Below are 26531 nucleotides of genomic sequence, written 5' to 3' on the forward strand. Positions count from 1 at the left end.
CCCAATCATTTCAGTGGTTTCAAGATATTTTCTATTAGTGGACAATACCTGTACCACTAGCTGTTTAAATTACAAAGTCCTCGATCTACAGTTGAAGAATATAGCATATTAACATTTGATTTAATAAAAACTGCTTATAGTGTTATAGAAAATGATTAACACACAGCATTCACTGTAGGATAAAAAGACCAAAACAACCATGGTATGACATGATCAAACCAGTCCCTACAAATTTTGAGCAGAAAAGCATTTTTATTTAGCAGTTGTATAAATAAAATAGTACAAAAAACTTGTTGAGTGTTCCAGGTGTGTCATGAAGACATTCATCTGAACAACAAGCACATCTTTACATGTTCATTGTCATTGAAAACAATAAAAACAAGGAGCTTTATATAATACTTTTTGTATCTTTGAAACAGGAATCAGGGTGTAAGATTAATCATAAATACAGAAATAAGAGAATGAAGTTACAGGTATATTTGGTTATATTTTTCATGTGTAAGCCTGGTCCAGAGCCCGGTGAGCCAGCCTCAGGTTCTCCCTCAGTTCATCCGTCTCCTGCTCAGTTTTGGCTCTTAGGACGTTCAGTTCTGTGAACATCTCTTTGTATTTCTTTGTGGCATTCCTCTTTTCCTGAAATACGATGATGGGAAAGACGATTAGTTCATTTTTGTTTTCTTCTTTTGTTAGTTGTTTTAAACCTATTTTTATCGGGTTGATACTGCAGGCAGAAAACAGTCCTAATGATACAGAAATTTTAATACAGAAGTTTTGGATATTTTTGATATATCCTCCCTCAAGAGATACCCTTGAAACTGAGCTCTATTCAAACATATTTGGATAGGGGGATAAACGGCCAATATATTCAGAGTGTTTGTGTTTTTGTTGCAGCAAAATCCTTTGGGGCCAATCTCAAGTGATTTAGATAAGTCTACAAAAATAACAGTTTGTTATTCATGGTGCCTAAAAACATTTCAGAAAGAATCCCTCCAGAGAAAGAGCTCTTTGTTGAAGAAAGAGGATTTTACCATCGGAAACATCTCACGTTACTCTCTATAAAGGCACCACACTCCATGGAAAAAAGAAAACTATCAGATTAAAGCAGCTGTAGGTCTGTCCATGCCTAGATCAATTAAAGTGATCACGATACTTTCAGAACTGATTTTCAGTTGCTGGGGGTCTTACTCTGTGAGCAGTTTGCAGTTCATCTTTCAGAGATGTTGTTTCATGTTTCAGGCTTTGAACCTCAGACTCCTTCACTCTCAGAGTGATCTGAAATGAAAAAGTCAGATGGTTAGCTTTAAATAAAGTTTCAACAAAGAAACATCAAAATGAGACAGAAGAGTGGATAGATGACTGAACTTTAAGCCTTTAAAATAAAGTAAAACTTTAACAGAGGGCAATGTCCCTAAATCATATAAAGATACAGAATCATTGTATTGAATGTTTACTGCAGGTCTAAACGCAGTGATAGAGAATGAACACAGGAGGGAGCTGAAGAGCTGAAATGATAGCAGAGTAAAAATCATTTTTCACATTTAGTTGACTAAATGTTTTTAAAATATAACTCAGGGTAAAGGTTTTACCAATTAAATATGTATTTGACTTTAAAATGTATCTGCAGAAGAAACTTTACCTCCATCTCATACACATCCATGGTCTGGCTGAGCGACAGGTCATCCTGCTTCACCTGGGAGCACAGCCTGGTGATCTCTGCAGCCAGGTGAGCACTTAACTCCTAAACAGGTCACAGAGAAGACCTATGAGGGTGACTTCACCTGTTAACCTGTCTATAAATCATCATGTGATATATGTGTGTGTTTGTCTCACTTGGTTCCTGGTCCTCAGGTGCTGGTTCTCTTGCTGACACACACTCAGAGCCTTCCTCTCGGCCTCCAGGGCCTGAACAAGATGGCCGACCTCTAAACACCTGAGAGAGAACTGTTGAGAGAGCACCTGCAGCTCCCTCTGATGGGAGGCCAGCTCCTCTCTGCACACACAGACACACACTTCAACTATGGAACAGTAATCTTCAATCAATACTCTGTATCCTGTCTGTGATGACTCATGCATACCTGTGTCTTCTATAAATGTCTTCCAGGTGAGTGTTTCCTGAGTTGCACTCACAGTGACGCCACCTCTTCTCCTCCTGAAGCTCCAGACGGTGAGCGTTTTTTATCGCTTCAATCGCTGTAAAATACACTTACACTGTTACGGAGTTCACTAATAAATAACAAAAACTGAACAAGGTAAAAACACAGAAACAGATGCCTGATAGTCAGTAGGGCTGCAACATATGCTTCCATTCGATTCTTTTACGTTTTTTTTTTTTTACGATTTAATTTAAATGCAATTCTTCAATTTTTACAAATTTTGCAATTTTTAGTTTGCTTTTTAACACCTGACCATGTGAAAAAGTTAAATGATGATGATGATGATGATAATGTCTACAGACTTTATCAGGAGCCATTTTTTTTCCCCATAAAATGCACATCACGTGAGACAAAGAGAAACATTTTGCCCTCTGCTGGAGAAAAGTGGTAACTTATACAGCTTATAAACAAAGACTGAAATAAAGAATTTAAATTAAATAAAAATGTGTTTTTTTACAAAGAATCCTGTTTTTGATATTATCAAACACAAAAAATCTTGATATAATGATTTTGGATTTTTTTTTCCCACCCCTAATAATTAGTGTTAGCATAAAAATAGAAGTAGAAATTCACTAAGTGTAAAAACTTAAGCTCAGACTTTGGGTGGTCTTCTGTGATTTGTAAACAAAAGTTTACAACAACTAAAAGAAACTCCAAAAGGCTCCAACAGCCAAGTTCAGGGACTGGATTATTTGAGGTAACATCTAGCAGCTTCAGCTTGTACATCTGGACCTGTCTCCTCTCACCGGTTGCCGTGGCAGCACTCTCCTCCTCCAGCAGTCTGTCTCTCTCACAAAGGAGGCGCTCCACTTCCTGTTGGTGTCGACGCTGCATCTCCTCCACCACCTTGAGGTGAGACTCTTCAATAGAGGCCAAGCCCCGCCCACAGGTGACCTAAAGCAACATTTATTTTATTTATTGAAAGGTATAGCTTGGACCATGCACACTGAGACGACACATGCTGGGTAATAAAGACAAAACAAACATGAGCTCTACCTTCAGTTTCTCCATCTCTTTCTCATGTTGCCTCTGAACAGAACTCAGTGTCCCATCAAACCCTTCTCTCATGACGGTCAGCTGCTGCTCCAGCTCCTCCACCTGTTTTCTCAACAGCGACACCTCCTCTGAGTCTGATTCCTCCTCCATCCTCTCCTCATCTTCAGCCTCCTCCTCTTCTGTTTGGTCAAACTCTCCCTCTGTGACGCCTTCATATTCTACCTCAGTCCCTGCGTCGCGTGTTTGAGTCTCTTCTGTTTGACAGCTGGAGTCTGTCTGCTCCTTTCTGTCGGTCAGTTTGTCTCTCAGCTCCTGATTTTCTTTCAGCAGATCCGAACAGTTTGCACAAAGTGAAGAAGTAGACAGAGGTTGGTTTTTGTCTTTGTCTTTTCTCTCAAACTTGGAGTGAAGATGGTTTAAAAAGCTGCAGCACAGAGCTTCGGAGGCGGTGAGGAGACAGAGTCTGAACCAGGAATCCTCTGAGAGTTGAGAGTCAGAGAGTCTGGAGGCCAGCAGGTGGAGTCTTTCCTGGGTGGTGGAGCTGACGGAGGAGGCGATAATATTCAGCAAAGAGATTTTCATCTTTGCGACATCTCTAAAATCAGTATCATCTGACCTACAGTTGAAATTCACATCCATCAGACCTTCTCTGCCTCCACCCGTCTCAGGAATTAGACTGAGCCCGAAACTCAGGATCTGTGTCTCCACCATCATCCGCTCTGCCGCCTCCCTGAGGAGATCCTTGTCAGGTATCTCCTCCTGGTGTGTAGAGGAGTCTGTCTCAAGTTTACTGAGTACAGACCTCCAAAACGCCTCCTCCTTCTTTAGCTGACTCTTCATCATCACATCTTCCTCCTCATCATCAAAACCAACCTCCACCTCCTCCATCAGCTCCCAGAGTTTATCCACAGCCTTCATCCTCTTCATCATACCCTCGATCACTGCACTGATCTGTCCTTCAACAGAAACAAAAACTCTGCTGCTCTCTTCCTCACTTTGACTCCGTCCCCTGTCATCAGGCTCCTCCTCCGGTGTCAACTGATGGTTAGAGTTCTCCACCTCCTCGGTTTCAGTATTCTGCATGTGAGGCTCAGAATAGGTCTGCTCTGATTGGTCTAGCTGTGTCTGAAGCTCCTCTGAACACACAGGGTGAAGTCCTTCCTCTCCATCAGCGCTCTGATTTAGCTCCTTCCCTTTTTCTGTGTCATCGCTCACCTCTAACAGCTCCTCCGTCTCCCTCAGACTGTCCACAAGGGAGGAGATCAGACTCTGGGCTTCTAGCAGCTCCTGGCTTCTCAGAGTCAGCCCAGCATGTAAGTCCTCCACCTCACCCCCTTCCTCCTCCTCCTCCTCCTCTTCCTCCTTTTCATCATCAGGGAAGTGCTGAGTTTCAGGGGAGCTTCTGCCAAGCTCTGCTCTCAGCTGCTCAATCTCCTGGTTTGCCTCCGTCAGCTGGTGTAGCAGCTCTTGGTTCCTCTGGTTCAGCGCCTCCTTCTGGCAGAGGAGCAGCTGAACATCCTGTGTGAGCCTCCTCTGCTCCTCCTGATCTGGAGGGAGGTGCTGGTCCGCACAGATGCTCAGAGGGAAGTCATCAGTGTCTGCAGGCTGATCAGTGATCAATGATCTGGTCTCTCTGTTTTCCATTAATATGTCTGAGCCTGTGTTCGTCTCAGACGATGGAGATGATGAAGATGAAGGTGTTGTTCCCGTATGAAGCAGGTCTCTCAGGTTTCCCTCTGAGTCAAGGAGTAAGATAGTGGGTGTTAAAGGAGGAGGAGGTTTTGGCTCCTGAGAGCTCGCTACGGTTTCTCTCTGAGTCTCTCTGTGGATGTCTGATGAGCTCAGTGAAGGGTCCAGCTGTAACAGAACCAGACAGGAACATTAAATTATCTTCAGTGTGTTACACAGAGACGCAGCTGGGTATCTGGGAAACCACATGTGTTTTTATGTATTTAGGCCTGTCTTCTACATGAAACCATAGTTTCGTCACTAAAACGATGTTTTCTGAAAACTCTGGCCAAAGTGAAGAGTTTAGTTTTCATGCGTAAGCTGGGAAACTGAGTTTTTGCTTCTCAAACGTCTCAGCTGAATGACAGAGTTCATTCTGATTGGCAGAGGTTTGGCATGCTTCAAACTGCACTTATCCGTGTGTGTGGATGAGAGATTTCTTAAATTTCTTTTTTGCTTTCTCATTTCTCCCATTTTTTTAGCCTTTCTCTATTCTTATTGTTCGTACTCTTTTAAGTCCACCCTCTTTTATTTATATGTATTTATTTATTCTTATTGTAAATACCTTCTTCTAATCCTGATTTTACCAAACTTATGATTCACACTCGTTCTTTTCAATTATACCCTTTAAGCCTTTCATTGTTTTATCTTTTGCTCATATCTTTGCTTAATCATCATTATTCTTTCATTATTTTGTTCATATTTATTTTACAATTTCGTATGTTTATATTTGATGTTCTGATTTTGTTTGTAACTGCCTTTCATTGCCCTTTTAATTGCCTTTTCCTTCTTTCTTTCTTACTGAGTTTTATGTTTTTAGCTTTTGTTGTATGGTTCTTGTATTGTCTGGGTCCCTGACTTTGCTGATGTCACCATGCATGGTGTCTTTCTGCTTGAGTGCCTCTTAATACTGTGTATTTTGTTTTTGTATTTCTGCGCTTTGTTGTTGTTTGTGTTTGCTGTGAAAGCACTTTGTAAACTTTTGTTTTTAAAAGGTGCTATATAAATAAAAGTTATTATTATTATTATCTTTAATTATTATTTATGACAAAAAAGGAATGGAAAGTGGGGGTCTTTGTTTGTAAAAATATCCTGTATCATGTGTACAAGGCCTGAGTAAAGCAAAGCTGGAGTATGCCAGACCTGCTGGTTTGTTCCTGCTCTCAGCTGATCCTCCAACTTCAGCCTGAGACGCTCGGACTCCTCCAACCGAGCCTTCAGATCCTCCACCTAAAACAAGAAGAGGTCTCACATTTGAAATCTGACGTTGCAACAATGATTCAAGTCTAACCAAGGGGCATCATCTGGTTTAGAAAAATAGAGTCTATGCAAAAGTGCTAAAAGTAGCCGTTCATCGAGAATCTGCATGAGGCTGGCTGCAGAAAGACCAGAAACCACATACAAACAAAAAAAACAGACCTTTATGGCATTAAAGAGCAGCCTGGTTTAAAAAGAGTCTTGGGTCTGAAGAGAACGCTGATTTCTCTATCGCCACACACTGAACAGCAGGTGAATTTTTTTTCTAACTCTGCAGTTTAGAAGTTATTAGAATTGTTTGACTGTCCAATCAGAGACACCGCTCAGGTCATGTGACTGAGCCCTGTAGCTGTTTGAACTAAAACTCAAAGAAGTCGTCATAATCAAGGTGGCTGCATCTGCAGATTGGCTTCATTTCATAGTTTCAGGAACATGTTTTTAACAGTCTATGAGCCGACCTGACATGATGGAATAAAAATAAAAAATATTATATGTTTAAAAACAGCACATGAATGCAAATATTTGGTGGATAAAAAGAAAAAAAACAATGCTGGGATGTGAATTCTCTGTTTTGGGGGTCATTGAACTCATTGCACACCTCCTTGTCTCACCTCTGTCCTGTACTGGTCCAGCAGCTCCTCAGAGTCTCTGCTCTCAGTAAAAACAGGAACACTATTCTCCGGTCTGAAAAAACTCGTCTCCACCTTCCTCCACCACTCCTCCGCCTCCTCTTTCCTCCACCACTCCTCCTCTGTCCTCTCCTGGGAGTCTGGACTCAGAGTCAGGCTAAGCATGCCTTCATACCTCCTCCTCCTCTCCTCCTTCCTCCTCCTCCCCTCAGGGCTCACAGCTCCAGTTGTCTGAGAATCCTGACCCGGTTTAAACTGAGACCTGAACCCAGTCCAATCCAAGGTCCTGTTTCGTCCATCTCTCCGTCTCTGCGCCACACTGACATGTTTAATCTGAGCGTCTTTTTCTGGGGGTGAGGAATCCAGAGTCAGGTCTGGTCTGAACTGGAGCTCAGGTGAGACTCGGAGTCCAGGTAAACTGTTTCACACGGGACGGGTGAAATGTGTAAAAGAAAAATATGAACAAGAAGAGCAAGAATGCCAAAAATGTATTTATCAAGAGAACTAATAAAGGTCAACACTTAATGAAAAGGCTGGTTCTCTGAAATCCTACTCATTTATATGAAGAGTTACCTGGTGACATCAGGTGAGTGTGCTGGATGGACGTGTCTCATTAGAGCCTGAATCCAGCTCCTGCAGCTCCCCGCTGTCATGGCTGACAGCGTGAAAACACCCTGCAGAGTCTGTGAGGTAAAAAAAAACATTCAACTTCCTGCTCAAGCATAACACACGATTTCATCTTTTAAGCCTAAAAAACACATTTTTATTTTCTGTTCACAATTATTTTTTTCTTACATGGATTTGGAAGCCATACTCCCTCTTAGTGTCAAACTCAGAAACTTTAAAACAGTGTGTCAGCTCGATTTCTCCTTCAAGATCTGAAGACTGGAGGAGAGAAAAAGACTTTTAATATTTTAAACTTATCTTAAACAGACTTAAAAAAAAACATTATTATGAGCGCACCTCTTCAGCTGAAGAGTCTCTGTAAAACCTCAGAGTGTTCATCGACAGAACAAACCAGAACTTCTTCCACTGGAGGACACACAGTAGGAGTTAGAAAGACGCGATGTAAAGACATAATTTGACTGAAGGACATTAATTAATACACATGAAACTCAAGTGGTTACCTGCTCATCCTGGTCATCCAGTTTAACCATCCAACCTTTTTTAAAGTTCAATAAATCTGGCTGTACAGAAAAAAAAAATCAGAACAGCATTAAACACAAAGATTTACAAATGTCACTCAGATGGTGTTTGTGATCTGTGATAAACAGTTGGTGTGTGTCTCACAGTAGTGATGGCGTCGCTTGTCCTGCTATCCAGAGATCTGGTCCTCCTCTGAGGGGGTGAGACACAGAGCTGAGTCAGGTCTCCACAGGACGGGAGCTTCTGTAAAAAACACAAATACACAGTGATCTAAATCTGAATCACATGATTTTGTTTCTGAATGTTATTGTTCACTGCAAAAAACTGAAGTATTATCAAGTGTTTTTGTCTTTTTTTAAGTAAAAGTTGTCTTAGTATACTCGATGTGAGCCACTTTCAACTTATCAATCCAGAAAAATGTCTTGTTTCAAGTTATCAGAGTACAAAAATGAGGTTTGAATCGCTTGTAACCAGTAAAAAAATCTGCCAATGGAACAAGAAAAAATTGCTTGAAAATTTCCTTGAGACTAGAACAATGTCTTAATACAAGTAACTTTTCTCTTGTTCCATTGGCAGATTTTTTTTCTAATTACGAGCAATTCAAACCTCATTTTTGTACTTAAATAACTTTAAACAAGACATTTTTCTGGATTTGTCATGTGAATTTGGCTCATATTAAGTCTAAAAAGGAATTTTCTACTGAAAATAAGACAAAAACACTTGATAAGATTTCAGTTTTTGCAGTGTTTGAGTTAAGATAACACTAATATCTCTATATCTACAATACTTTTTGCTTTACACCTGATCAAATATGATTTATATCAAATAACATTGAGTTTATCATATACACAGGCTTGGGGAGTAATGGATTACAGGTAACAACGTGCATTACATGTAACGATGTTAGGATTATGTTACAGTACAGAAAAAAAAATGTAATCAGATTACCGGTATTCAATAAAAACTGGTATTATTTAGCAGGATTACATTTTTAAATCAAATGGGATATACTACAATGCAGCAGACATGCACAGCGAGCATGCATGAAAAATTTTAAGTTTGCTCTGAAAGAGCATTTTTTCTTTGTTCACAACACTGTTTTTAAGGCAAATACTTGTATAATTTGAAATCAGAAGGTGTTCTGCCTGAAAGGGTTGGGATGATATACTATACTCGCGATTTGATTCTATTATGATTTTTGGAGAGCTAAATCAATTTCAGTTGTGATTCTTTGATATTTACGATTTTTGCCTTTTTCACTTTGCTTTTTTTAACACCAGACCATGTGAAAAATTTAAATGATGATGATAATGTCTACATTCTATATCAGGAGCCATATTTCATCATAAAATGCATATCACGTGAGTCAGAGAGGAACATTTCGCCCTCTGCTGGAGAAAAGTAGAAACTTTTTTTCAATCTAGTTAATAAACAAAGACTGAAATGAAGAATTTGAATTTGATTTTAAAAAAAAAAAAGGTTTTTTGACAAAGAATCCCGATTTTGTCAAACAAAAAATCCTGATGTATTGATTCTTTCTCCCACCCCTACTGCTTAAATTTTCTGCTTAGTATCAATTTTCTTTTCTCTTTTTTAAATTTCAGTATCGAGACACCTGATTTGTCAAAAGTATAATATGAGATCTTATCTTTTTATGTTTCTCTAAAAAAATACACCAAGCAGATTACACATCTTTTATACTCTCGTCTTCATGTTCATGTGTAGTATTAAAGAAATCCAGAGGTAACGCAAAGTAATCAGGTACATTTATGTTTATGTAAATATATACATGTGTACGCTGTGTCTGCATCAGTTTGTTTGGTCAGAGATGCCCTGAATCTTTGTCAGACGTCAGATGGAGGATCAGGGCTGCACTGTGGGGGGCTGGGGGAGGGGTTAATACTGTCTGCACACACACACACACACACACACACAAACCACACAAACACACACACAAACCACACAAACACACACACTCATTAGCATCTTTCACTTTGGAGAATTTCAGGCCACTTTCCTACATGAAGCACACAGCGAGAGATTATCTCTGTCTGACACACTCTCAAAACTCAGTAGAGTGTGTGTGTGTGTGCGTTTGTGTGTGTGTGTTTGTGGGTGTGTGTGAAAGCGTGGGCTCTCATAAAGAGTGGTTATGTTTTGTTGCGTCTTGTTCTCGGTCTCAGGAATCCTGGAAAAACTCTGTCAGTGGAATGTCAGGATTACAACACACACACGCACACACACACACACACACTAACACACACACACACACACACACACACACACACACACACACACACACACACACACACACACACACACACACACACACACACACACAAAATAAAGTTAGAGGAACGTTTGTGTCCACAAATCTGGACCAGGTGTAGTCTCAGTCTGATTTCAGTTTGTTTACACACACACACACACATATACACACACCAAACACACAGTTTGATGAGGTCAGACTGTCCGTTTACCTGTTGTCTCTATCTCTCCCTGTAACACCTGGATGTGTGAGTCACAGATGTGTGTGTGTGTGTGTGTGTGTGTGTGTGTGTGTGTGTGTGTGTGTGTGTGTGTGTGTGTGTCATAAAACCGTGTCATGATAGTGAATAACGTGAGTCACTCTGACTGGTTTATGGATAAACTGTGCAGAGACTTGCAGATGTTATATAACGCGCTGCCGCTGACTGATGTGTGAATGTGAGCTGTTCCAAAGAGCACGCCTCCAGGACGACTTCCTGAGGTGATCCTCACCCTGACGCTGCCCGCTCATCACACAGCAACAACATGTCAGAGAAAAACATGACGACACTGGCTGAAGGGGTATGTTTGTGGAGCCCTCCGGCAGCTGAGCCACCTGTAATTTTACCTCTTCTGACAGAGTGTTGTGTACTTGTTGTTTTCGTCTCATACCTCTCTCGTGTTTGAGCGACTCTCTCTCCCTCTCTTCCTGGAAACAGCTGACCGGTCTTCTTGCTCATCCACTCCCAGCATCCTCTCTGCCGAGCCAACATGTCTGGAAACACAAACAGATGTTGAGTTATTTTTATTCTGCATCATCACTCACCAAAACTCCTGAGAAACATCGCTCAGATATGTGATTACAGAAACGTTCGAGAAAACTTTTAATGTGTGTTTACACATTGACTACTCCGCTCTCTGAAGAGCTCTCTATGGGCCTGTGTCCATTAAACATATTCTCTAAACAAACCACAGAAGTCAGAGGTTTCCCAGCTCACAGCACTCTTAATGAAAAAGTGGACTATTTGAACATTGCTGCCCTCGCTAATATTACTCTCCACCACCAACCAATCAAAATAGTCAACAACAGCAGCAGAGGTCTGCACAAAGAAGAAACTGAGAAACTAGAACATGAAAACAGACAGCAGACCAACAGAAAAACACGACATGTTCCGACCTCCCGTTGTGGTCCTGGTTCATGTTGAGGTCCTGGTTCTGGTTGTTTGTTTTGATGTTGTTCCTGTCAGCATTCATGTTTCCGCTCAGCAGGTCTGGAGAACAAACAAAGTCAAAGAAAGGCTCTTCGTTTCTGCAGACCGGTGTCACGTTTGGAGATACATCGCCTGGTTGTAAAGAGAGAAAAATATTTTTTAAGATTTTAAAAAATGTGAAATTTGATGTCTGTTTGGAGACTTGTGTCTGTCTGTCTGTGTGTGTGTCCATGTCAGACCTGATCTAGACTCTGCAAGACTCTCTGAGGATGAAATACTCTGATCTGTGGCGGCCATCTTTGCTGGACTCGGCTCCTGAGAAGTAAAAGGTTTTATTATTTCTCCACCTTCCCTCCAAATGTCTTACGTCTTCCTCTCACATAAAACCAATAATGATACCTGGGAGGCAACAGGCTCCACTTTACGTTTCTTCTTCTGATTCTGTTTACTGGTATGCAGAAATAGGGAGAGCTGGTCACTCCACCTGCAAGACGGAAAATTGTGTCATCATTTATCTGTTTGTTGATCAACTGATAAATAATTTATTGACTGAGCAGTGTTCTGACCCGCTGATAATCTCTTTGCTGTCTCCTCTGATGTAGACTTCCTGTTGTGGCGTAGAGATGCACAGGGCGTTCCTCTGACCCGTCCTGGCTTCTGCGTCACTGACGTCTGAGTTCACAGTCAGATTCATGGTCCCCTGGGGAAGGGTGCTTGGCTGGGGGAAAGAGAAACACGCAGAGCTGCATTTAACTGAGAGTGACTGATCAGCAGATGTGTAACAAACATTACACTGACTGAATAAGCTCTGGTGAATAAGGGACCGTTTACACGACAACTGTTTTAGGATGAAGACACTGAAGAGATTTAAGGGATCTCACAGTGGGGGGACATTAATGAGAGGATAAACCCAAATTATCCTCTGTGGTCTGCACACGACATCTGGACACAACATGCTGGCCACAATCTACCGTTTATCCGACGTATACAGATGTACATTCACTACTCATCGTCTCATTTGTTTTCTGTGTGTCATGCCTCAGTTTCAGTATCTTACCTGCTCGTCTAGCGCAAAGCTCAAACAGCCATCTTCGTACAGAATGAAGAACCGCCGCTGCCATTTCTGACACAAAAGGCAAACAAAAGATGACTTAGTTTGAGTAAAAAATGTCCACAAATAAGAATCAGCAAAATTTCTGTATGTTAATAAATCTTCATGATCTCATACTCTGGATCTGTGTACAGGGTTTTCAAAGTCTGTCCCCTCTGGAGCCAAACACAGCCAGCCTCCATACACCGGCCTCACCTGAGTGGAGACAGGTTAACGAGCATGGTCACATGACTAAAATAATACAGAGCTGACAGAGATTACAAGAAACAGACCAAAGTGTCAAAACATCAAATGTTACTTCCTAAAATATCGTATTTTCAAACAAAACCCGTATTTATTGATCAGATAAGCTCACAGCAGTCATTAGTTTAAGAGGCTGATAAAATGGTACAACCTTGAGTCCTCTATCAGGAGGAAATGAAACTTAAAACATTTCAACTCCACATGTTTTAGGTCGAATTACTTGTAGGCTACAGAAAGATGTAAATTGAAAGTTAAATGAACCCAAAGCTTAATCAATCAACACGCCTTATTGTATAAACCTCACTTAAAAACAGAAGCCCAAATTATTACATTAAGTACATTTTGTGTCACACAATATCGTCGATAAGTTACCTGCTCCAGGCTTTTGTCGTTCAGAAGGTGTACTTCTCGGGGTTTAAAACAGTTCTGACATTTACTTTTGTTAAAAATATTCTCCTGAAATTTGTTGCAGGGACTCGTTGCCCTGTTTGTCGACATGTTCCCGCTGAAAGGTCGCTCCTCAGTCGGGGGAGAATCCAGACACTCCCCGCTGTCCTCGGCTGGTCCACCGTTTGACTGCAGCGGTTTAACATCTGTCAAACACAGCGCGAGCGCTCTGTGACTGATGACGCAATGGACGTGACAACTGACGCAACAACGTCCGGTTGAAACCTACAAAATAAAACCGTCAAAGTTTCCCGTAACCAAACAACCAGTTAAATCATTCTTAGTGAATAGATAAAAATAAAAGTGGGATGAGGAGTATAACAAAAGTAACAATTTCGATTATAGTCGTACAGCTAATAAAAATATCTTCAATAAGAATTCAATAGTTCAAAATCTAATAATAATAATACTGTGACTTAAAAATTAATTTATTTCTCTCTTGTAACTTAAAAGGCGAGGTGTAAGAAAAAAAAAAATCACCAAGAGAGTTGATGAAAGCTTTTATTAAAGGCAATGGCAGTGGCAGGATTTTAACAAATTGAAAAGTTTCTCCTTTTTTTGTCAAAAAAAAAAAAAAAAAAAAACAAAAAAAAAACAGAGACTGATTAATATTGTTTGACAAAATCAACACAAACATACAGTCATTTTCTTATACTTAGAACAGATTGTTAGCCGTGTGTCCTGACCAGTGAGGTTCGTATATTTTCACAAAGGAAAGTTATCATTTATATCTTGTGTTTAAAAGCACAGAAACAGAATTTTTATAATAAATAGGTCATTCTTTCAAAAATATTTTATTTTTGATGCAAAAAAAGAAAAAAGAAAAAAAAATCCCAGCAAGCATAAATCTTTAAATATTTCACAATTTATTGTCTACATAACTCAAAGGTGCTTTTCTTATTATATGCACATCTGCTTTCTTATATATAATGAAAACGTAAAGATGAATCAATATTACTTCTTCTGATATTGAACATAGATGATTATAGCTGTGACAGTTTAATAAGCCCTTCCCCTTGGTTACTCTTGCTATGTATGTTAAGACGGTAAAACATTTTAAATCTTAAGACAAACAGATAAAAAACAGTCGTATTTCAGCTCATTGTCACCAAGAAGCAAAACAGCAAACAAAGTAACTTGAATAAACATTAAACAAAATGATGAACTGAAAAAAAAAAAAAAAAAAAACGATTCCAGCTGCCAGCGGGAATTTTTACTTTTCACATTTACTAATTAATGAAATCAAAAATAAACAAAGATCTTTTATATGCACCAGGCAGGTACAGTATATTTACAATAATATGCTAATCAAAGCCTGAGCATGTCCCGAGCTAAATAGTTAGCATCCAAGCAGAACATATAAAGATTAAGAGTAGTAGGAGTAGTGTAGTAGTGTTAATTTTTCTGACAAACAGAAACCTTTCTAGAGGTTAAGCTAATGTTTTTTGGGGAAAAAAATTAGCAAACTGAATACATATCACTGTGTTAGCTAAACATAGCAGTTGTTGTTTACATCTTTGCATCCCCAAAGCAGATAAAGAGCAGGAGTGATCTGCTAACATTAGCTAAAGAGTTTCCACAACTGGCCTCGACTTAGTTAAACACCAAGGCAATGCAGGGATGAATAAAAATGTCACTGTCTTGGGGTTAAAAGCTAGCTAGCTAAAGTGATTGTAAGAATAATCCATGGAAAATCGGTGTTTGGCTGCTAAGCTAACATGCTCAGTATGTTTTTGTGGTAAATAATCTGTAATAGTCTGATGAAGAGAAAGACAGAGTGTCTGACATTAGCCATGTAGCATCCAGGGATTAATTATAAACCTATTTAATTTTCAAGCAGACGACCATTAATTTCCCCTCTTGCTTTAGTACATTGCTAAGCTAGGGACTCTGGTTTGTAATTTTAAAGTGTATTTACGAGGACATTATTATGATGATGTCCACAACCTTTTGATGCCCAAAGTTTGGCACCTTTTTTTTTTCCGGTGGTGCAGATTTGACCATAACTGGATCATACCTGACAGTAATTCCTACTGCACAAGTTTTGGTTGCTGAACTAAGATCCAAAAACTGTTGCTCGGGGGAGGGTTAAAAAAACAACAAACAGCCATAAATTTAGAAACCTTTTCCAAATAAATATCTGTGTAAGCAAATACTGGTTATAGCATCAGACAGGTTTATAGAACATTTATAGCTGATGTAAAGAGGGAAACTTCTTTATGGAAAAATAAATAAATAAATAAGATCTTTTTTTTCTCTCTCACATAAAGTTTGTGCTCAGGAGATTCTAAACATTTGATTCTTTTTCATTTCCAGTGCATTCTTTATAAACAGATACTGTGAGATATTATCAGGCAGTATAATTTCAGGTTTCAGATACATGTCACATTCATTCTACTACAAATATCGTTAATTCTACAGTATTTGTATCTCAGTACAGGTTTACAGAGGGGGTATGAAACTGAGGCTTAGAGATAATCAGAGCTGAAACACTTTGCAGTTCAGTTTGTGGAGTATGTGGTTCAAGTCCTTTCTGGTCTCGAAGGGCTCGTTCACAATTCTCAAAGGGACAAACAAACTGTAGAAGAGACTGTGCTGTGCTTTAAAACTCGTGTCTGTGGTACATGTCTGGGTCATAGTATTTGGTGACAACCACTCTGTTGGCAAACTTACGGCCGGTCAGAGCCTGCATGGCTTTCTGACAGTCAGCAGCTGAAACGTACTCCACAAAGATCTGAAAAACAAACAAAACAAAGATGGTTGGTTCCTAAACGTACAAAGATGTGGGAAGGTTGAAGCTCTTCGGTTCAACTCAAAGATTCATACAAAAGAGATTACTTTAACAACATAGTTCTGAAGGTTTGTTTTATGTTTAGGTTTTATTGTTGGTCTTTAACTGCAAAATTGAAACTTATCAAGTGTTTTGACTTATTTTCAGTAGAAAATGTCTTATTAGACCTCATATGAGCCACATTCACCTGACTAACCCAGAAAATGTCTCATTTCAAGTTATTTAAAGACAAAATTGTGGTCTGAATTGCTTGGAACAAGTTTTAAAAAATCTGCCAATGGAACAAAAGAAAAGTTACTTGTATTAATACTTAATTCTAGTTTCAGGGAATTTTTCTTGTTCCATTGGCAGATTTTTTTTTACTTGTTTTGTCTTGAAATAACTTGAAACAAGAATCTTTTCTGGAATGAAAAGTTGAAAGTGGTGACAGTGTAATTAGACAACTATTTCTTAAAATAAGACAAAAATACTTGTTAATATTTCATTTTTTTGACTACAACCAGAGGTAAAAACTCACTTTTCCACAGCCTGGTACTTCCACGCCGTCAACAGGTCTGGGAATCTCAATGGAGCGGACGCTGCCGTACTTGCAGCATTCCTCTCGGATGTCCTCCAGAATCTCCTCATAGTCTTCGTCATCAACCAGCTCCTCGGGCATCACCATGTTGAGGAGGCACAGCACCTCTGTAGGCATGCCTGAGTTCTGCAGCCTCTGCAGCCCAGGGACTTGCAATGTCACCGGGGTTTCTATGATGGAGGTCTGCAGAGACACACATTAGTATAGACGAAGATTTTTAGCGTCACTGCAGGCAGACAAGACCCGGGCTCTTATCATTATTCTCATTCATTTGGGATTATCCTTTGAATTTGTTGCATCAAACTCACAGGGTTAGCGTTTTTAGCCCCCACACTCGCTCTTTGGACAATCAGCTTTTTGTCTCCAAGTTGCATCCCGTTGAGTCCGGCGACAGCCTGAGAGAGTAAACGCACAAACTCACAGTAACACATCAAACTGTACCCTCATACCCACATTCACATGAACTACCACATATATTACGGAGCAGTTACCTGATCTGTAGCACAGATGTCCACATATTCACAGAAGGCGTAACCTTTAGACAGAGACGTAGCACTGTCCTTCACCAGATTAAACGCTTTCAGAGGACCGAACGACGTCAAGAGCTCCTTCACCTGCAGAGAGAGTCACACAGACGCACCTGAGAGGGAAGTCTATGGCGTCGACATATATAGATATATTGCTGTAACTTAAGTATACTTCCTGTCAATACATTAGCATGAAAATATTATGCATCAAACACAAATTCTGTCAATACTTTACTGATAAGTATAAGATTAAAAAGAAAGCAGAGTTAAAAAAAATGGTCAGAAGAAAAGGGGAAGTAAATTCTAATGATGTGGTAACGTGAGTAAAAAGAAAAAATATCTTTACAACATTCTGTATTATCAGTTAGGCACAGAAAATCATGTGCCAGTGAAACAGGGTGTAGGTGATTTGAAACTCATTCAGGGTTTGTTTACCCACAACCTGAGTGGTAAAGAAATCCTTTTCAATCTACAGTTTACTTCTGGTGTATTTTCCAAGCTACAGATAATATCAGCTGGTGAAAATGTGTCTCACCTTCACATTAAAGCTGAATAAAGCTCACTGAACCACCACCACCACCACCACCACCACCAACACGACTACAACACAACAACCACACCCTTGTGTTTAATGATTTAATGATCAGGTCTAAACCCACAAATCCCAGAGAGTCTGAACGCGCTCCAAAGCATGGAGAGAAAGAAGCAGCCGGAGGAGGCAGGGCTGTAGGAGTGTGTCCCTGAGAGGACAGATGTCTTACTTGCCTTGTTTTAATGTTGCATGGCAGCAGTAGATGATACTACTGAACAAATTATGAGCGCAGATTAACGATCTTACGGCCCCTAGCTGGGGACAGAGTGGGGGAACAAAAATGAAAGAGCTGTGAGTATCAACGTATGAAATAAATTATAATATATATAAATATAAAAAGTACTGAATATACCAACGCAGCACCACAGTCTGCATGAATTCAAAATAATAAAGTCAGAGAAGAATAATAAAATGTTATCAGTAAAAAACATCAAGCTGCAGGTTCTCTGTGAGATCAGAAATGTGACAGATGACAGTTTGAGGAGCTGAGTGATTAAAATACTAAATTCATTTATTAAATTATTGATAAGTAACTGTTGTTTAAGAATAAGTGTGGAGCAGAGAACAGATGTGGATATAGATATTTTTAGTTATTTTTTAAGTTTAACCCTGTGAGTCTTAGTCACTTCTTTGTGTTGGTCCATTTTCTCTCTTACTTAGTATCTTTTGATACTTTTCTACAAAATACAGATGCTATAAAAAAGAAATCAGGCACAGACAACAATCCAAGTGTTGGTTTAAAAGCCTGCTGTGATAGTATTTCAGACTTTCTTGTCTGTTTATTACTCAGAATGCTGGACATAAAGTATGAAGTGCTTACTAAAGGAGCTAGGTTTTTGTACAATTCATGCTGGATTGAATAAATGTAAAAGAAAAAAAATATACGAAAGTATTATAATTAGGGATGGGTACCGAATTAGGTACTTTTATAGGTACGGACCAAATTCTGTCAAGAATATCGGGAACCAATTCATGTAAAATCAGAAGGTACCATGTTTTGGTACCTAGATGCATCCTTGTGACTGTAAGGGAGTGGAAGAGTAGGTGATTGTCCATGCTGGACATGAACACAGCATTCCTATTGAAGAATAAATATGTTAAATTGAAAAAAAATATATATTTTATTATTAAAGGAATTGACATTTTTTTACCACATAGACACAAAAAAAGACTGAAAATTGGTACCGTTGAGTACTAATACCATATTGTTTCAAATGTGAATGGTACCCATCCCTTATTATAACACAAGCCTAATTCCCAAAAATAGCTGAGAAATTGTGTGAAATGTTCAAAACAAACCAATGATTGGTTGGTTGACATATCATTTAAACTGTCAGCCCATGTTCGATAGGAGGGAGAGCAAATACATCACACTAATGTTGAAACTGAAAACTCACTATCTATTTATATTATTTGAAATCCATTAAAAATGGTTTTGACTGATATTTTCCTCAGCATCCTAACATTTTCTTGAATTTGGTTTATACATACTCAGGCAAAATAACTTTTTTAAGTTGAGTACTTGTAGAAACTGTCCAGTGTAATAGATTAAAAACTCTAAAAGGAAATTAAAGATTAGAAAATCAACAGTGCCTTTTCCAAAACCATGTGTTTATCATTTTATTTTGTAGTTGGGGGTCACTTTCTGTTTGAAATTTTAAAAAATCTTAATTTGTCATTTTTTTTTCTTTCCTCACCAAATGTGTAGTCATTTATTTCAATATCATGATAAAGAAATGTAAAACCTTTTGTTAAAAAACAAACATCTGAGCAGGTGAGAATAAAAACAAGGACGCAGATCACCTGTGCAGGGAGTGTTCAAGTAAATACCTGGTCATCGTTTAGGTAGTTCGGCAGACCTCCAATGAACAGTTTGTGAGGAGAGTCAGGGACCACGGTGGACACCACTCCTAAACACGTTAACTGATATTTGTATGATTATAAACAAAACATGGGACCACACTGCTTGTACAAGTGTCAGGAACTCACCTGGGACGTGGAAGGCCGGCTGCTCCGAGATTCCAGGCAGAGGTCTGTAGTCGTGAGGTCGCCTGATTTTCAAAGACTGACCCTGGAAAATGATTCCATCGAACGCCATCGCCTGCGTGGTCTCGTCCACGGAACGGAACTGAACACACAAAGTTAAGCTGCTGAGATCCAGAGGAACCTGTGATTTCTTTTTTGGACACTTATTGTCATTTAAACAAAGATTTAAATATATCTTCATCCCAAACCTCAAGGAAAGCAAAGTTTTTGTCCTGGTTGATCTGCACAGCAAGTACGGGATTACTGGGAGCCTGAGAGAGTCCAGCCAGTCTCATCTGAGCATTAAAGAACTCAGCCATTGACTCCTGAGAGGAGACGGAGACAAAGAGGGCTGAAACTCTGCAGAATAAACACCTGAATAAGAAATTTTTAAAAAGAGGAAAAACTGTACCTCTGTCACTCCAAAAGGAATATTTCCCACATACAGACGTCGAGCCTGTCGGGTCATCTGGCTGCCAACAATGGGAACCTGCGTGGGTGCTGCAGAGACGCCTGTGGTGGCGGATGAGGCCAGCAGAGCAATGGTTGGAATCTGGCCGGCAGCTGGAGAAAGATGGAGGAAGGAGACAGAGACAGAGAAGAAGAAAACCATCAGATTCTGAATCTTCTGAAACCTCTGCCATGTGTTTAAACCAGAAGACACTGTACATCTGATTGTTCGTTACAGGCGAACTTTCAAGTCACCTGCCTCCACGTGCTGGTACCTTGCATAGCTTTGTACTGCATGGGTGTGACGTGTTCAAATCCTGGAGGAGGAACATCCCAGTATTTACAGGTTCTTTTCTTCCTTGTTCTTCTCGGAGAGTGGCTGCGAGGAGACAAAATACAGATGAAATTATCTGGACCAAGAAGCATATTTTCACATTTAAAGCCCACTCTAGTATTCACCTGTGTTTCTTGTGTTCCCGAGATGACCTGGACGAGCTGCGGCGGTCTCGGCTCTTCCGCTCACGGCTGCGGCTGCGTTTCTCTCTGCTGCGGCTGCCTCGCTCTTTGCTCCAACTGCGGTGTTTGTCTCCTCGACCGGGCGATACACTGCGACTCCTCTTCTTGTGGCGCTCTCGTTCTCTCTCTGCATCCAAAAGTACAAAATGAGACATGGACTTTTGGCAGATGACTGAGACTACTGTTGAAAAAGGTGAACTTTTTGATGGGGATATTTTTTCATTTGAATAATATACTTGATACCTTCTTATTTTACCCCTGGTCTTTTTCTATTCTATTCTATTCTATTTTTGACATGTTAAATTATTTGTCCAGACACTTCTTTAAGATCCTAAAAAGTACAGAATTGTTTTATCAAATTAAAAGCTAAAAGAATCAATGGTGCTCAGAATAAGATCTTATTTGGAAGAATTTCTATGTTACTTTATTGGTATGTTTACATTAAGATGTTTATCTTTTTTCATACTACATTATCAATTTCAGATTAAATATGACTTTTGAAAATCTCCAAAATTCTAATTGTTGTCACTCAAAAAGGAGATGAAGAAAAACTAGGTCAAATAATATCACATTAAATCAATCACTAGGTTACTTATATTTTATCACAATTAATGTGCTTGAAGATGCAAATATTTTGTATATAATTAAAAAAAAAATTCAGATAGTATTTCATGCCGAATTAAAACACTGCATTATAACAGTTCATAACATGTAAAAACGAGTTATTTACGTCCTCGTGTATCTCTGCAGGAGCGCACGTGACAAAGTGTACACATATTTAAATGGAGTTCGGCAGGAAGCTTTCTCGCGCTGGAGACAGACAGGTGAAATCAGTGTAAGGTGTCACAGGTTACCAGAACTCGTTCATTTCTCAATGAATATTATTAACAACCAGCTGCATGAAGGCTTTAGTATAATAAAATCAGGACAGCCTGAAGCTGAATGCTTCCAGACTAACCCGATAACCCCGCTGAGTCACTGAGTGTAAACTTCACTCCGCTCCTTTTATTCATTCATAAATCCTGAGGAGACATCGTTAGCCCTGAATGCTAACAGGGATCAAACCGGGACAAACACGGAGCCTTCATACTCACCCTGCCGGTTCTCACTCAGCTGTTTCTCAAACTCCTCAAAATCCGACATTTTCACCGTTTTATAAGAAAATATATGTGGGCTCTGTGAGGATCGATTGGTCTGCTGTGACAGTGCAGCAAACACCTCTGAAATCTGACCGGTGTCAATACACACAACTAACACGCTAATTTTCCGGCCTGGCCCCTTCAAAATAAAATACTGACGTTTACAACACGCAGACTGCCCGTTTAAAACTATTTACTGCGTATAAATTTACATAAAAAAAGTCATTTCTCCTTCCATTGCATGAAAAATAGAGAGGTAGTTAATCTTAATTCCGAAACATACTCACACAGACTTCCAGGTACCTCATTTGGCAATCTTTTCATGGCATACAATATCTGATCAGACTAAATGAATGGAAATTTGTTCATGTTTCGACAAAGTAGGTCACAAAGTCAAAAATGAGAACCATTCATTGAAACACGGATCAATATTTACTTGATGAGCGTTTTGACTTTACTGTTTCAGAGCTGAGTTTTGAAAGAGATCAACTTCTTAGCCTACCATACAACCAGTCGGTTGAAGGTGCTACAGATATTTTGTCTTCAGTAATGATCATCATGTCATAAGCATAGGTCACTTTGAAGCCCTCAAAATAAAGGTACTTACAATGATTTTTTATTTTTTAATTCTTTAAAAAAAAATGTATAGTTTAGTCAGTGTTTTTCCTTTTTAAAGTATAAAAGAAAGGAGACATAGGAGAAAAATATGAAGAAAAAACATGCAAAGGATATAAAGGAGAGAAAAAAGAAAGGAAAAAAGAAAGGGGGAATATTGTTTTTTAAAAGTACCAAAAGTAAAGGGTGAACATGGGGGAAAAAAAGAAACTTGGGAAAGATGGAGACAATAGATCAAGGAAAGAAATGATAAAAAAAATGAATTAATGAAGGAAACAGGAAACAAGGAAAGAATGTGGAAAAGGAAATAAATAGAAGATGAAGGAAACAAGGGAGGATATTAAGAAGAGGGAACGAGAAAAGGAGATGAGGAGGAATAAGAAGTAAACCCAGGAAGGAAAGAAGAAAGTGAAGAAGCAAAAGAGCTGAGTTATTTGTTCTGCTTTAACTTATTTTGTATTAAGTGTATGTCTTACTGTTTCTTATTAATCCAAATGTATAGCTTTTACGTTTACAGTGTATAGTTCTTACTTGCTCAAATGCTCCCACCCCCCTCCACCCTAAACATGCAGACATGCAAGCAACATACATGGGGAGTAACCATAGGGAGTAACAGGGTCAGCTGTGCAGCTAAAAACAGAGCTCATTTCACACACAGAGCGTCTGCATCGGAGGGATCTGCAGGACTGGAGGAGCTGTGAGAAAGAGCTGCTGAGGCTGCAAAACCTCAGACAAAAACCAGGACACCACCACACCTCAGATACACCGACACACCTGATATTCCTCAGACAAAGTAAGTGTTTCTGTTCTTTTATTTCCTGGAATATGCTAAAAGTAAGAAAGGATCTACTCTCAGAGTGAGGTGAAGCAGTCAGACAGTTTCAAGTGTCTCTATCTTCTTAATGTTAAACAGCTGCAGCTCTAAATGTGATATTTTGACTTCTCATACTGCGTTTCCATCAGTCTTGTGGTTGAATTCTCTGGCTAGTTTTCACTGTGACTCTCACTGTGACAGACACTGATCCTATTTGTGGAGCGGTTTATATTTAGAAGTTATTCCTGAACAGCCGGAGCTGCTGTGCCAAACTTTGAACCTTCACACAGCCTGAGAGACAAAACTACGGACAGAGAGCAACTCAGGAAGCATATCTCAGTGCCGGCTTATGAGTTTGTGTTGTGTTTTCTCATTTTAACACATACTGATGAGTTGTTAGTTTGTGGTTAAAATGTCTTGTCTGTTTTTATTTCAGAAATTAGTTTGATTAAGATGGTTTTAGAGGGTGAGATGGAGTCCAATGTTACAGAGCCGGAGAGCTTCTGGGTATGAAAATAAATAATTTAGACATCTCATTCCATCCCATCAGCATCCATAGAAAATAATATTCATCTTTAAAGTATGTTTTATTATTGAAACATGCTTTACTGGGTAAACATGTCAGCTAACATGACCTTCATGATGACGACTTGAAGTGTTTGAAATTTCTGGATTATTCTTTCAAAGTCCTTCAGTTGTCTTCTCAGCATACTGTAAACCAACTGGTCTGACACCTACCCCCTAACAGTGGTTTACAGGCTTTGATCATTTCAAAGTCACTCCTATTACTGACTGTCTTGCTTTTGTTAATCATATAAAGGAATCAGTGTTAATTTCACTCTGTTTCAAAACCACCTAAAAACTCCTCACAGGAGCTTTAATGTATCCTAGAATACAAAACTCTAACTCTAATGTTTTATCCAGGTAAAAGGAGAATCATGCTCTGTAAATTAACAAATCAAAACTGTTCCAGGACTTCCTGAAAGAGATGGATCCAGTGTGGACCACCACGGTCCTGCTGGTTCCGTGTGTGGTGGTGCTGACGGCTGGGTTTTTTTACCTGTATGGGATGGTGGTCGGCCTGCTGTCCAAAACATCCGTACGCAACAAGGTGGTGGTTATCACTGATTCTTTATCTGGGCTTGGGAAAGGTAACACAAACAAAAAATTTCAGAATTAGACACATTTTTCCCATCATGCTTGGCTGTATGAACTTTAAAACCTTTTTTTTATTTTGCAGAATGTGCAGGTGTGTTTCACAGGGGAGGGGCCAGGCTGATCCTTTGTGGGAAAAGTTGGGAGAAACTTGAGGAATTTGCAGATGATTTGGCAAATGCATCAGATCCAACAGTGGTAGGTCTGACAGAGGAGACAGTGATGACACCTGATGGATGTATTTATACATGTTTTTAAACCAAAGCCCCTCAAACTGTTCCTCTCCTCAGACATTTCCTGCTAAACTGGTTCTGTTGGATTTCGGGGACATGGACAGCCTGCCTGAGGCCATCGAGGAGATCCTTGAGTGTTACGGCTGCTTGGATGTTCTCATCTTCAACAGCAGCATGAAGCTCAAAGCGCCCGCTCAGACTGTGTCTCTGCAGACTGACAAACTGCTGATGGACAACAACTACTTTGGGCCAGCCACACTTGCCAAAGGTAGACCAGGAACACCAGACCCAGTGTGTTCACCAAGTCTGTGTTAATTTCGTTGTGCATTTTACATGCCACAATGACAATAAATTCTATCTATCTATCTATCTATCTATCTATCTATCTATCTATCTATCTATCTATCTATCTATCTATCTATCTATCTATCTATCTATCTATCTATCGATCTATCGATCTATCCATCAGGTGTGTTGCCGTCTATGATCTCCAGAAGAACAGGTCACCTGTTGTTGGTCAACAGCATCCAGGGGAAACTAGCCGTACCGTTTCGAACTACATGTGAGTTTAGAGCTTATGCTATTCTATCCTGGCAGTCACAAAATTATCATTATTATTATTATTATTATTATTATTATTATTATTATTATTATTATTATTATTATTATTATTGTTGTTGTTGTTACTTTTACAGATGCAGCATCCAAACATGCTGTTCAGGCATTCTTTGACTGTCTGAGAGCAGAGGTGGAGGAGTATGGCATTTCCGTGAGCACCATCAGCCACACCTTCATCAGCGGTTCATCCTCTGGTGACACCGAATCCACTTCCTCCAGTTCCATCTTCTCCTGTGAGTAAAATCAGAGCAAATTGCCAACATTATCTTTAACTATACTGCAGGTTTACTGCATAAACAAATTAGAATGACCTGCATGAAATGATTCTGTATCTGTCATTGACCTATAGTTTGCTTTTTGCCTCTCTCCTCCTCTGCAGTTTTGTACTCTCAGAAACCTCTTGGTGTGTCTCCAGACGAAGCTGTGTCAGAGATTGTTAAGACTTTGAGTAACAAGAAAAAGGAGGTGCTCATAGCTCCCTCTCTCCCAAAGGTGGCGCTCTACGCCAGGTCCTTCTTCCCAAACGTTTTCTTTGCTGTGATGGCTGCAGGCGTCAACCATGCGGCTGCCTCTGAGAACATGTAGAGTTGCAGGAGTGTTATGTGTTTGCATGAAATGACAGAATTAGGCTGCTGCATGTCAAAAGGAATAAAACTTGTCAGGGATCACAAGCAAATTGAATCCACATGAAATAGCTGTAGGTTTTTCCTGTTATGACATGAAATGAATTGTGCACATATAAACTCAGCTTTATCAGGAAGAGAATGAATATTAATATTCTAGCAGTGCTTTTGACCTGTTATTTTTCTGAAAAACATTATTTAGTTACAGAGGATTTTCATTTTAACAATATTTTCTACATTATTTCAATTTAATATTTATACAATATTCATCTAAGTAAAGAATAAACCTAGAAATTGAGAAAATATTGCCTTGGTTGTCGTTTTTGGGCTCTTTTTAAGTTTTATTGTTTTTTTTTTTTTATCTTTACATAATTCTTTACAGTGTTACAGTGTTTTTTAAATTCCACAGTTGTGTTTTCTCTGTCACTTCACTTGGAACACATACTGTCAGAAGGTCTTCAGTTTCCCAAAGGAACTCTAAATATTGAACTTTAACCCCAGCTATTAAATGTTAATTCAAATGCAATTTATAATAAAACTTTACTTTATCTCAGAAAAAATGATATGAGAAAGGGGAAAGGTCATTGATTGAAATATGAAATTACTCAGAGGAAATTGTAATTTTTCCTGCATAAATTTGCTTGTAACCGAATTGCTTTAATATATAAATCTACTAATTATCATTCAT

At 39.2% G+C, this 26531-nt stretch overlaps 3 protein-coding genes across 5 annotated transcripts; 1 reads left to right on the forward strand and 2 right to left on the reverse strand.

Moving 5' to 3' along the window:
* Nucleotides 1-268: 268 nt before the first annotated feature.
* Nucleotides 269-13323, reverse strand: LOC141809021 (uncharacterized). Of its 2 annotated transcripts, none has more exons than XM_074695818.1 (22): nt 13094-13323; nt 12596-12673; nt 12425-12490; nt 11934-12085; nt 11767-11851; nt 11607-11682; nt 11334-11427; nt 10829-10931; nt 8054-8152; nt 7891-7950; nt 7727-7795; nt 7559-7648; nt 7337-7446; nt 6746-7181; nt 6021-6107; nt 3150-5006; nt 2900-3047; nt 2076-2190; nt 1831-1990; nt 1637-1738; nt 1186-1272; nt 269-633 (listed from the first exon to the last, which is right to left on the reverse strand). In XM_074695818.1, the coding sequence occupies exons 1-22, from the start codon at nt 13217-13219 to the stop codon at nt 493-495; spliced, it is 4341 nt and encodes a 1446-aa protein (XP_074551919.1). In that variant the 5' UTR covers nt 13220-13323; the 3' UTR covers nt 269-492. The 2 variants fall into 2 exon arrangements, with proteins under 2 accessions (XP_074551919.1, XP_074551918.1); XM_074695817.1 differs by having other exon boundaries at nt 11334-11499.
* Nucleotides 13324-13758: 435 nt separating this feature from the next.
* LOC141810176 (splicing factor U2AF 65 kDa subunit-like) lies at nt 13759-21888 on the reverse strand. Its single transcript, XM_074697552.1, has 11 exons — nt 21741-21888; nt 20590-20773; nt 20406-20509; nt 20093-20244; nt 19890-20006; nt 19645-19783; nt 19486-19565; nt 17028-17150; nt 16845-16931; nt 16477-16719; nt 13759-15902 (listed from the first exon to the last, which is right to left on the reverse strand). The coding sequence occupies exons 1-11, from the start codon at nt 21787-21789 to the stop codon at nt 15771-15773; spliced, it is 1410 nt and encodes a 469-aa protein (XP_074553653.1). The 5' UTR covers nt 21790-21888; the 3' UTR covers nt 13759-15770.
* A 1177-nt stretch (nt 21889-23065) lies between these two features.
* On the forward strand, nt 23066-25905 carry LOC141809853 (dehydrogenase/reductase SDR family member 7C-B-like). Of its 2 annotated transcripts, XM_074697067.1 has the most exons (8): nt 23076-23193; nt 23651-23721; nt 24188-24365; nt 24455-24567; nt 24660-24870; nt 25072-25164; nt 25298-25453; nt 25600-25905. In XM_074697067.1, exons 2-8 carry the CDS (start codon nt 23668-23670, stop codon nt 25803-25805), a joined length of 1011 nt encoding a protein of 336 aa, XP_074553168.1. In that variant the 5' UTR covers nt 23076-23193; nt 23651-23667; the 3' UTR covers nt 25806-25905. The 2 variants fall into 2 exon arrangements, with proteins under 2 accessions (XP_074553170.1, XP_074553168.1); XM_074697069.1 differs by lacking the exon at nt 23651-23721 and having other exon boundaries at nt 23066-23193.
* The last annotated feature ends 626 nt before the right edge of the window (nt 25906-26531 follow it).

This window comes from Halichoeres trimaculatus, unplaced genomic scaffold, assembly GCF_033239565.1.
Source record: "Halichoeres trimaculatus isolate MK-OKI-2021-1 unplaced genomic scaffold, fHalTri1.1 fHalTri1_scaffold_20, whole genome shotgun sequence".
Classification (NCBI taxonomy): domain Eukaryota; kingdom Metazoa; phylum Chordata; class Actinopteri; order Labriformes; family Labridae; genus Halichoeres; species Halichoeres trimaculatus.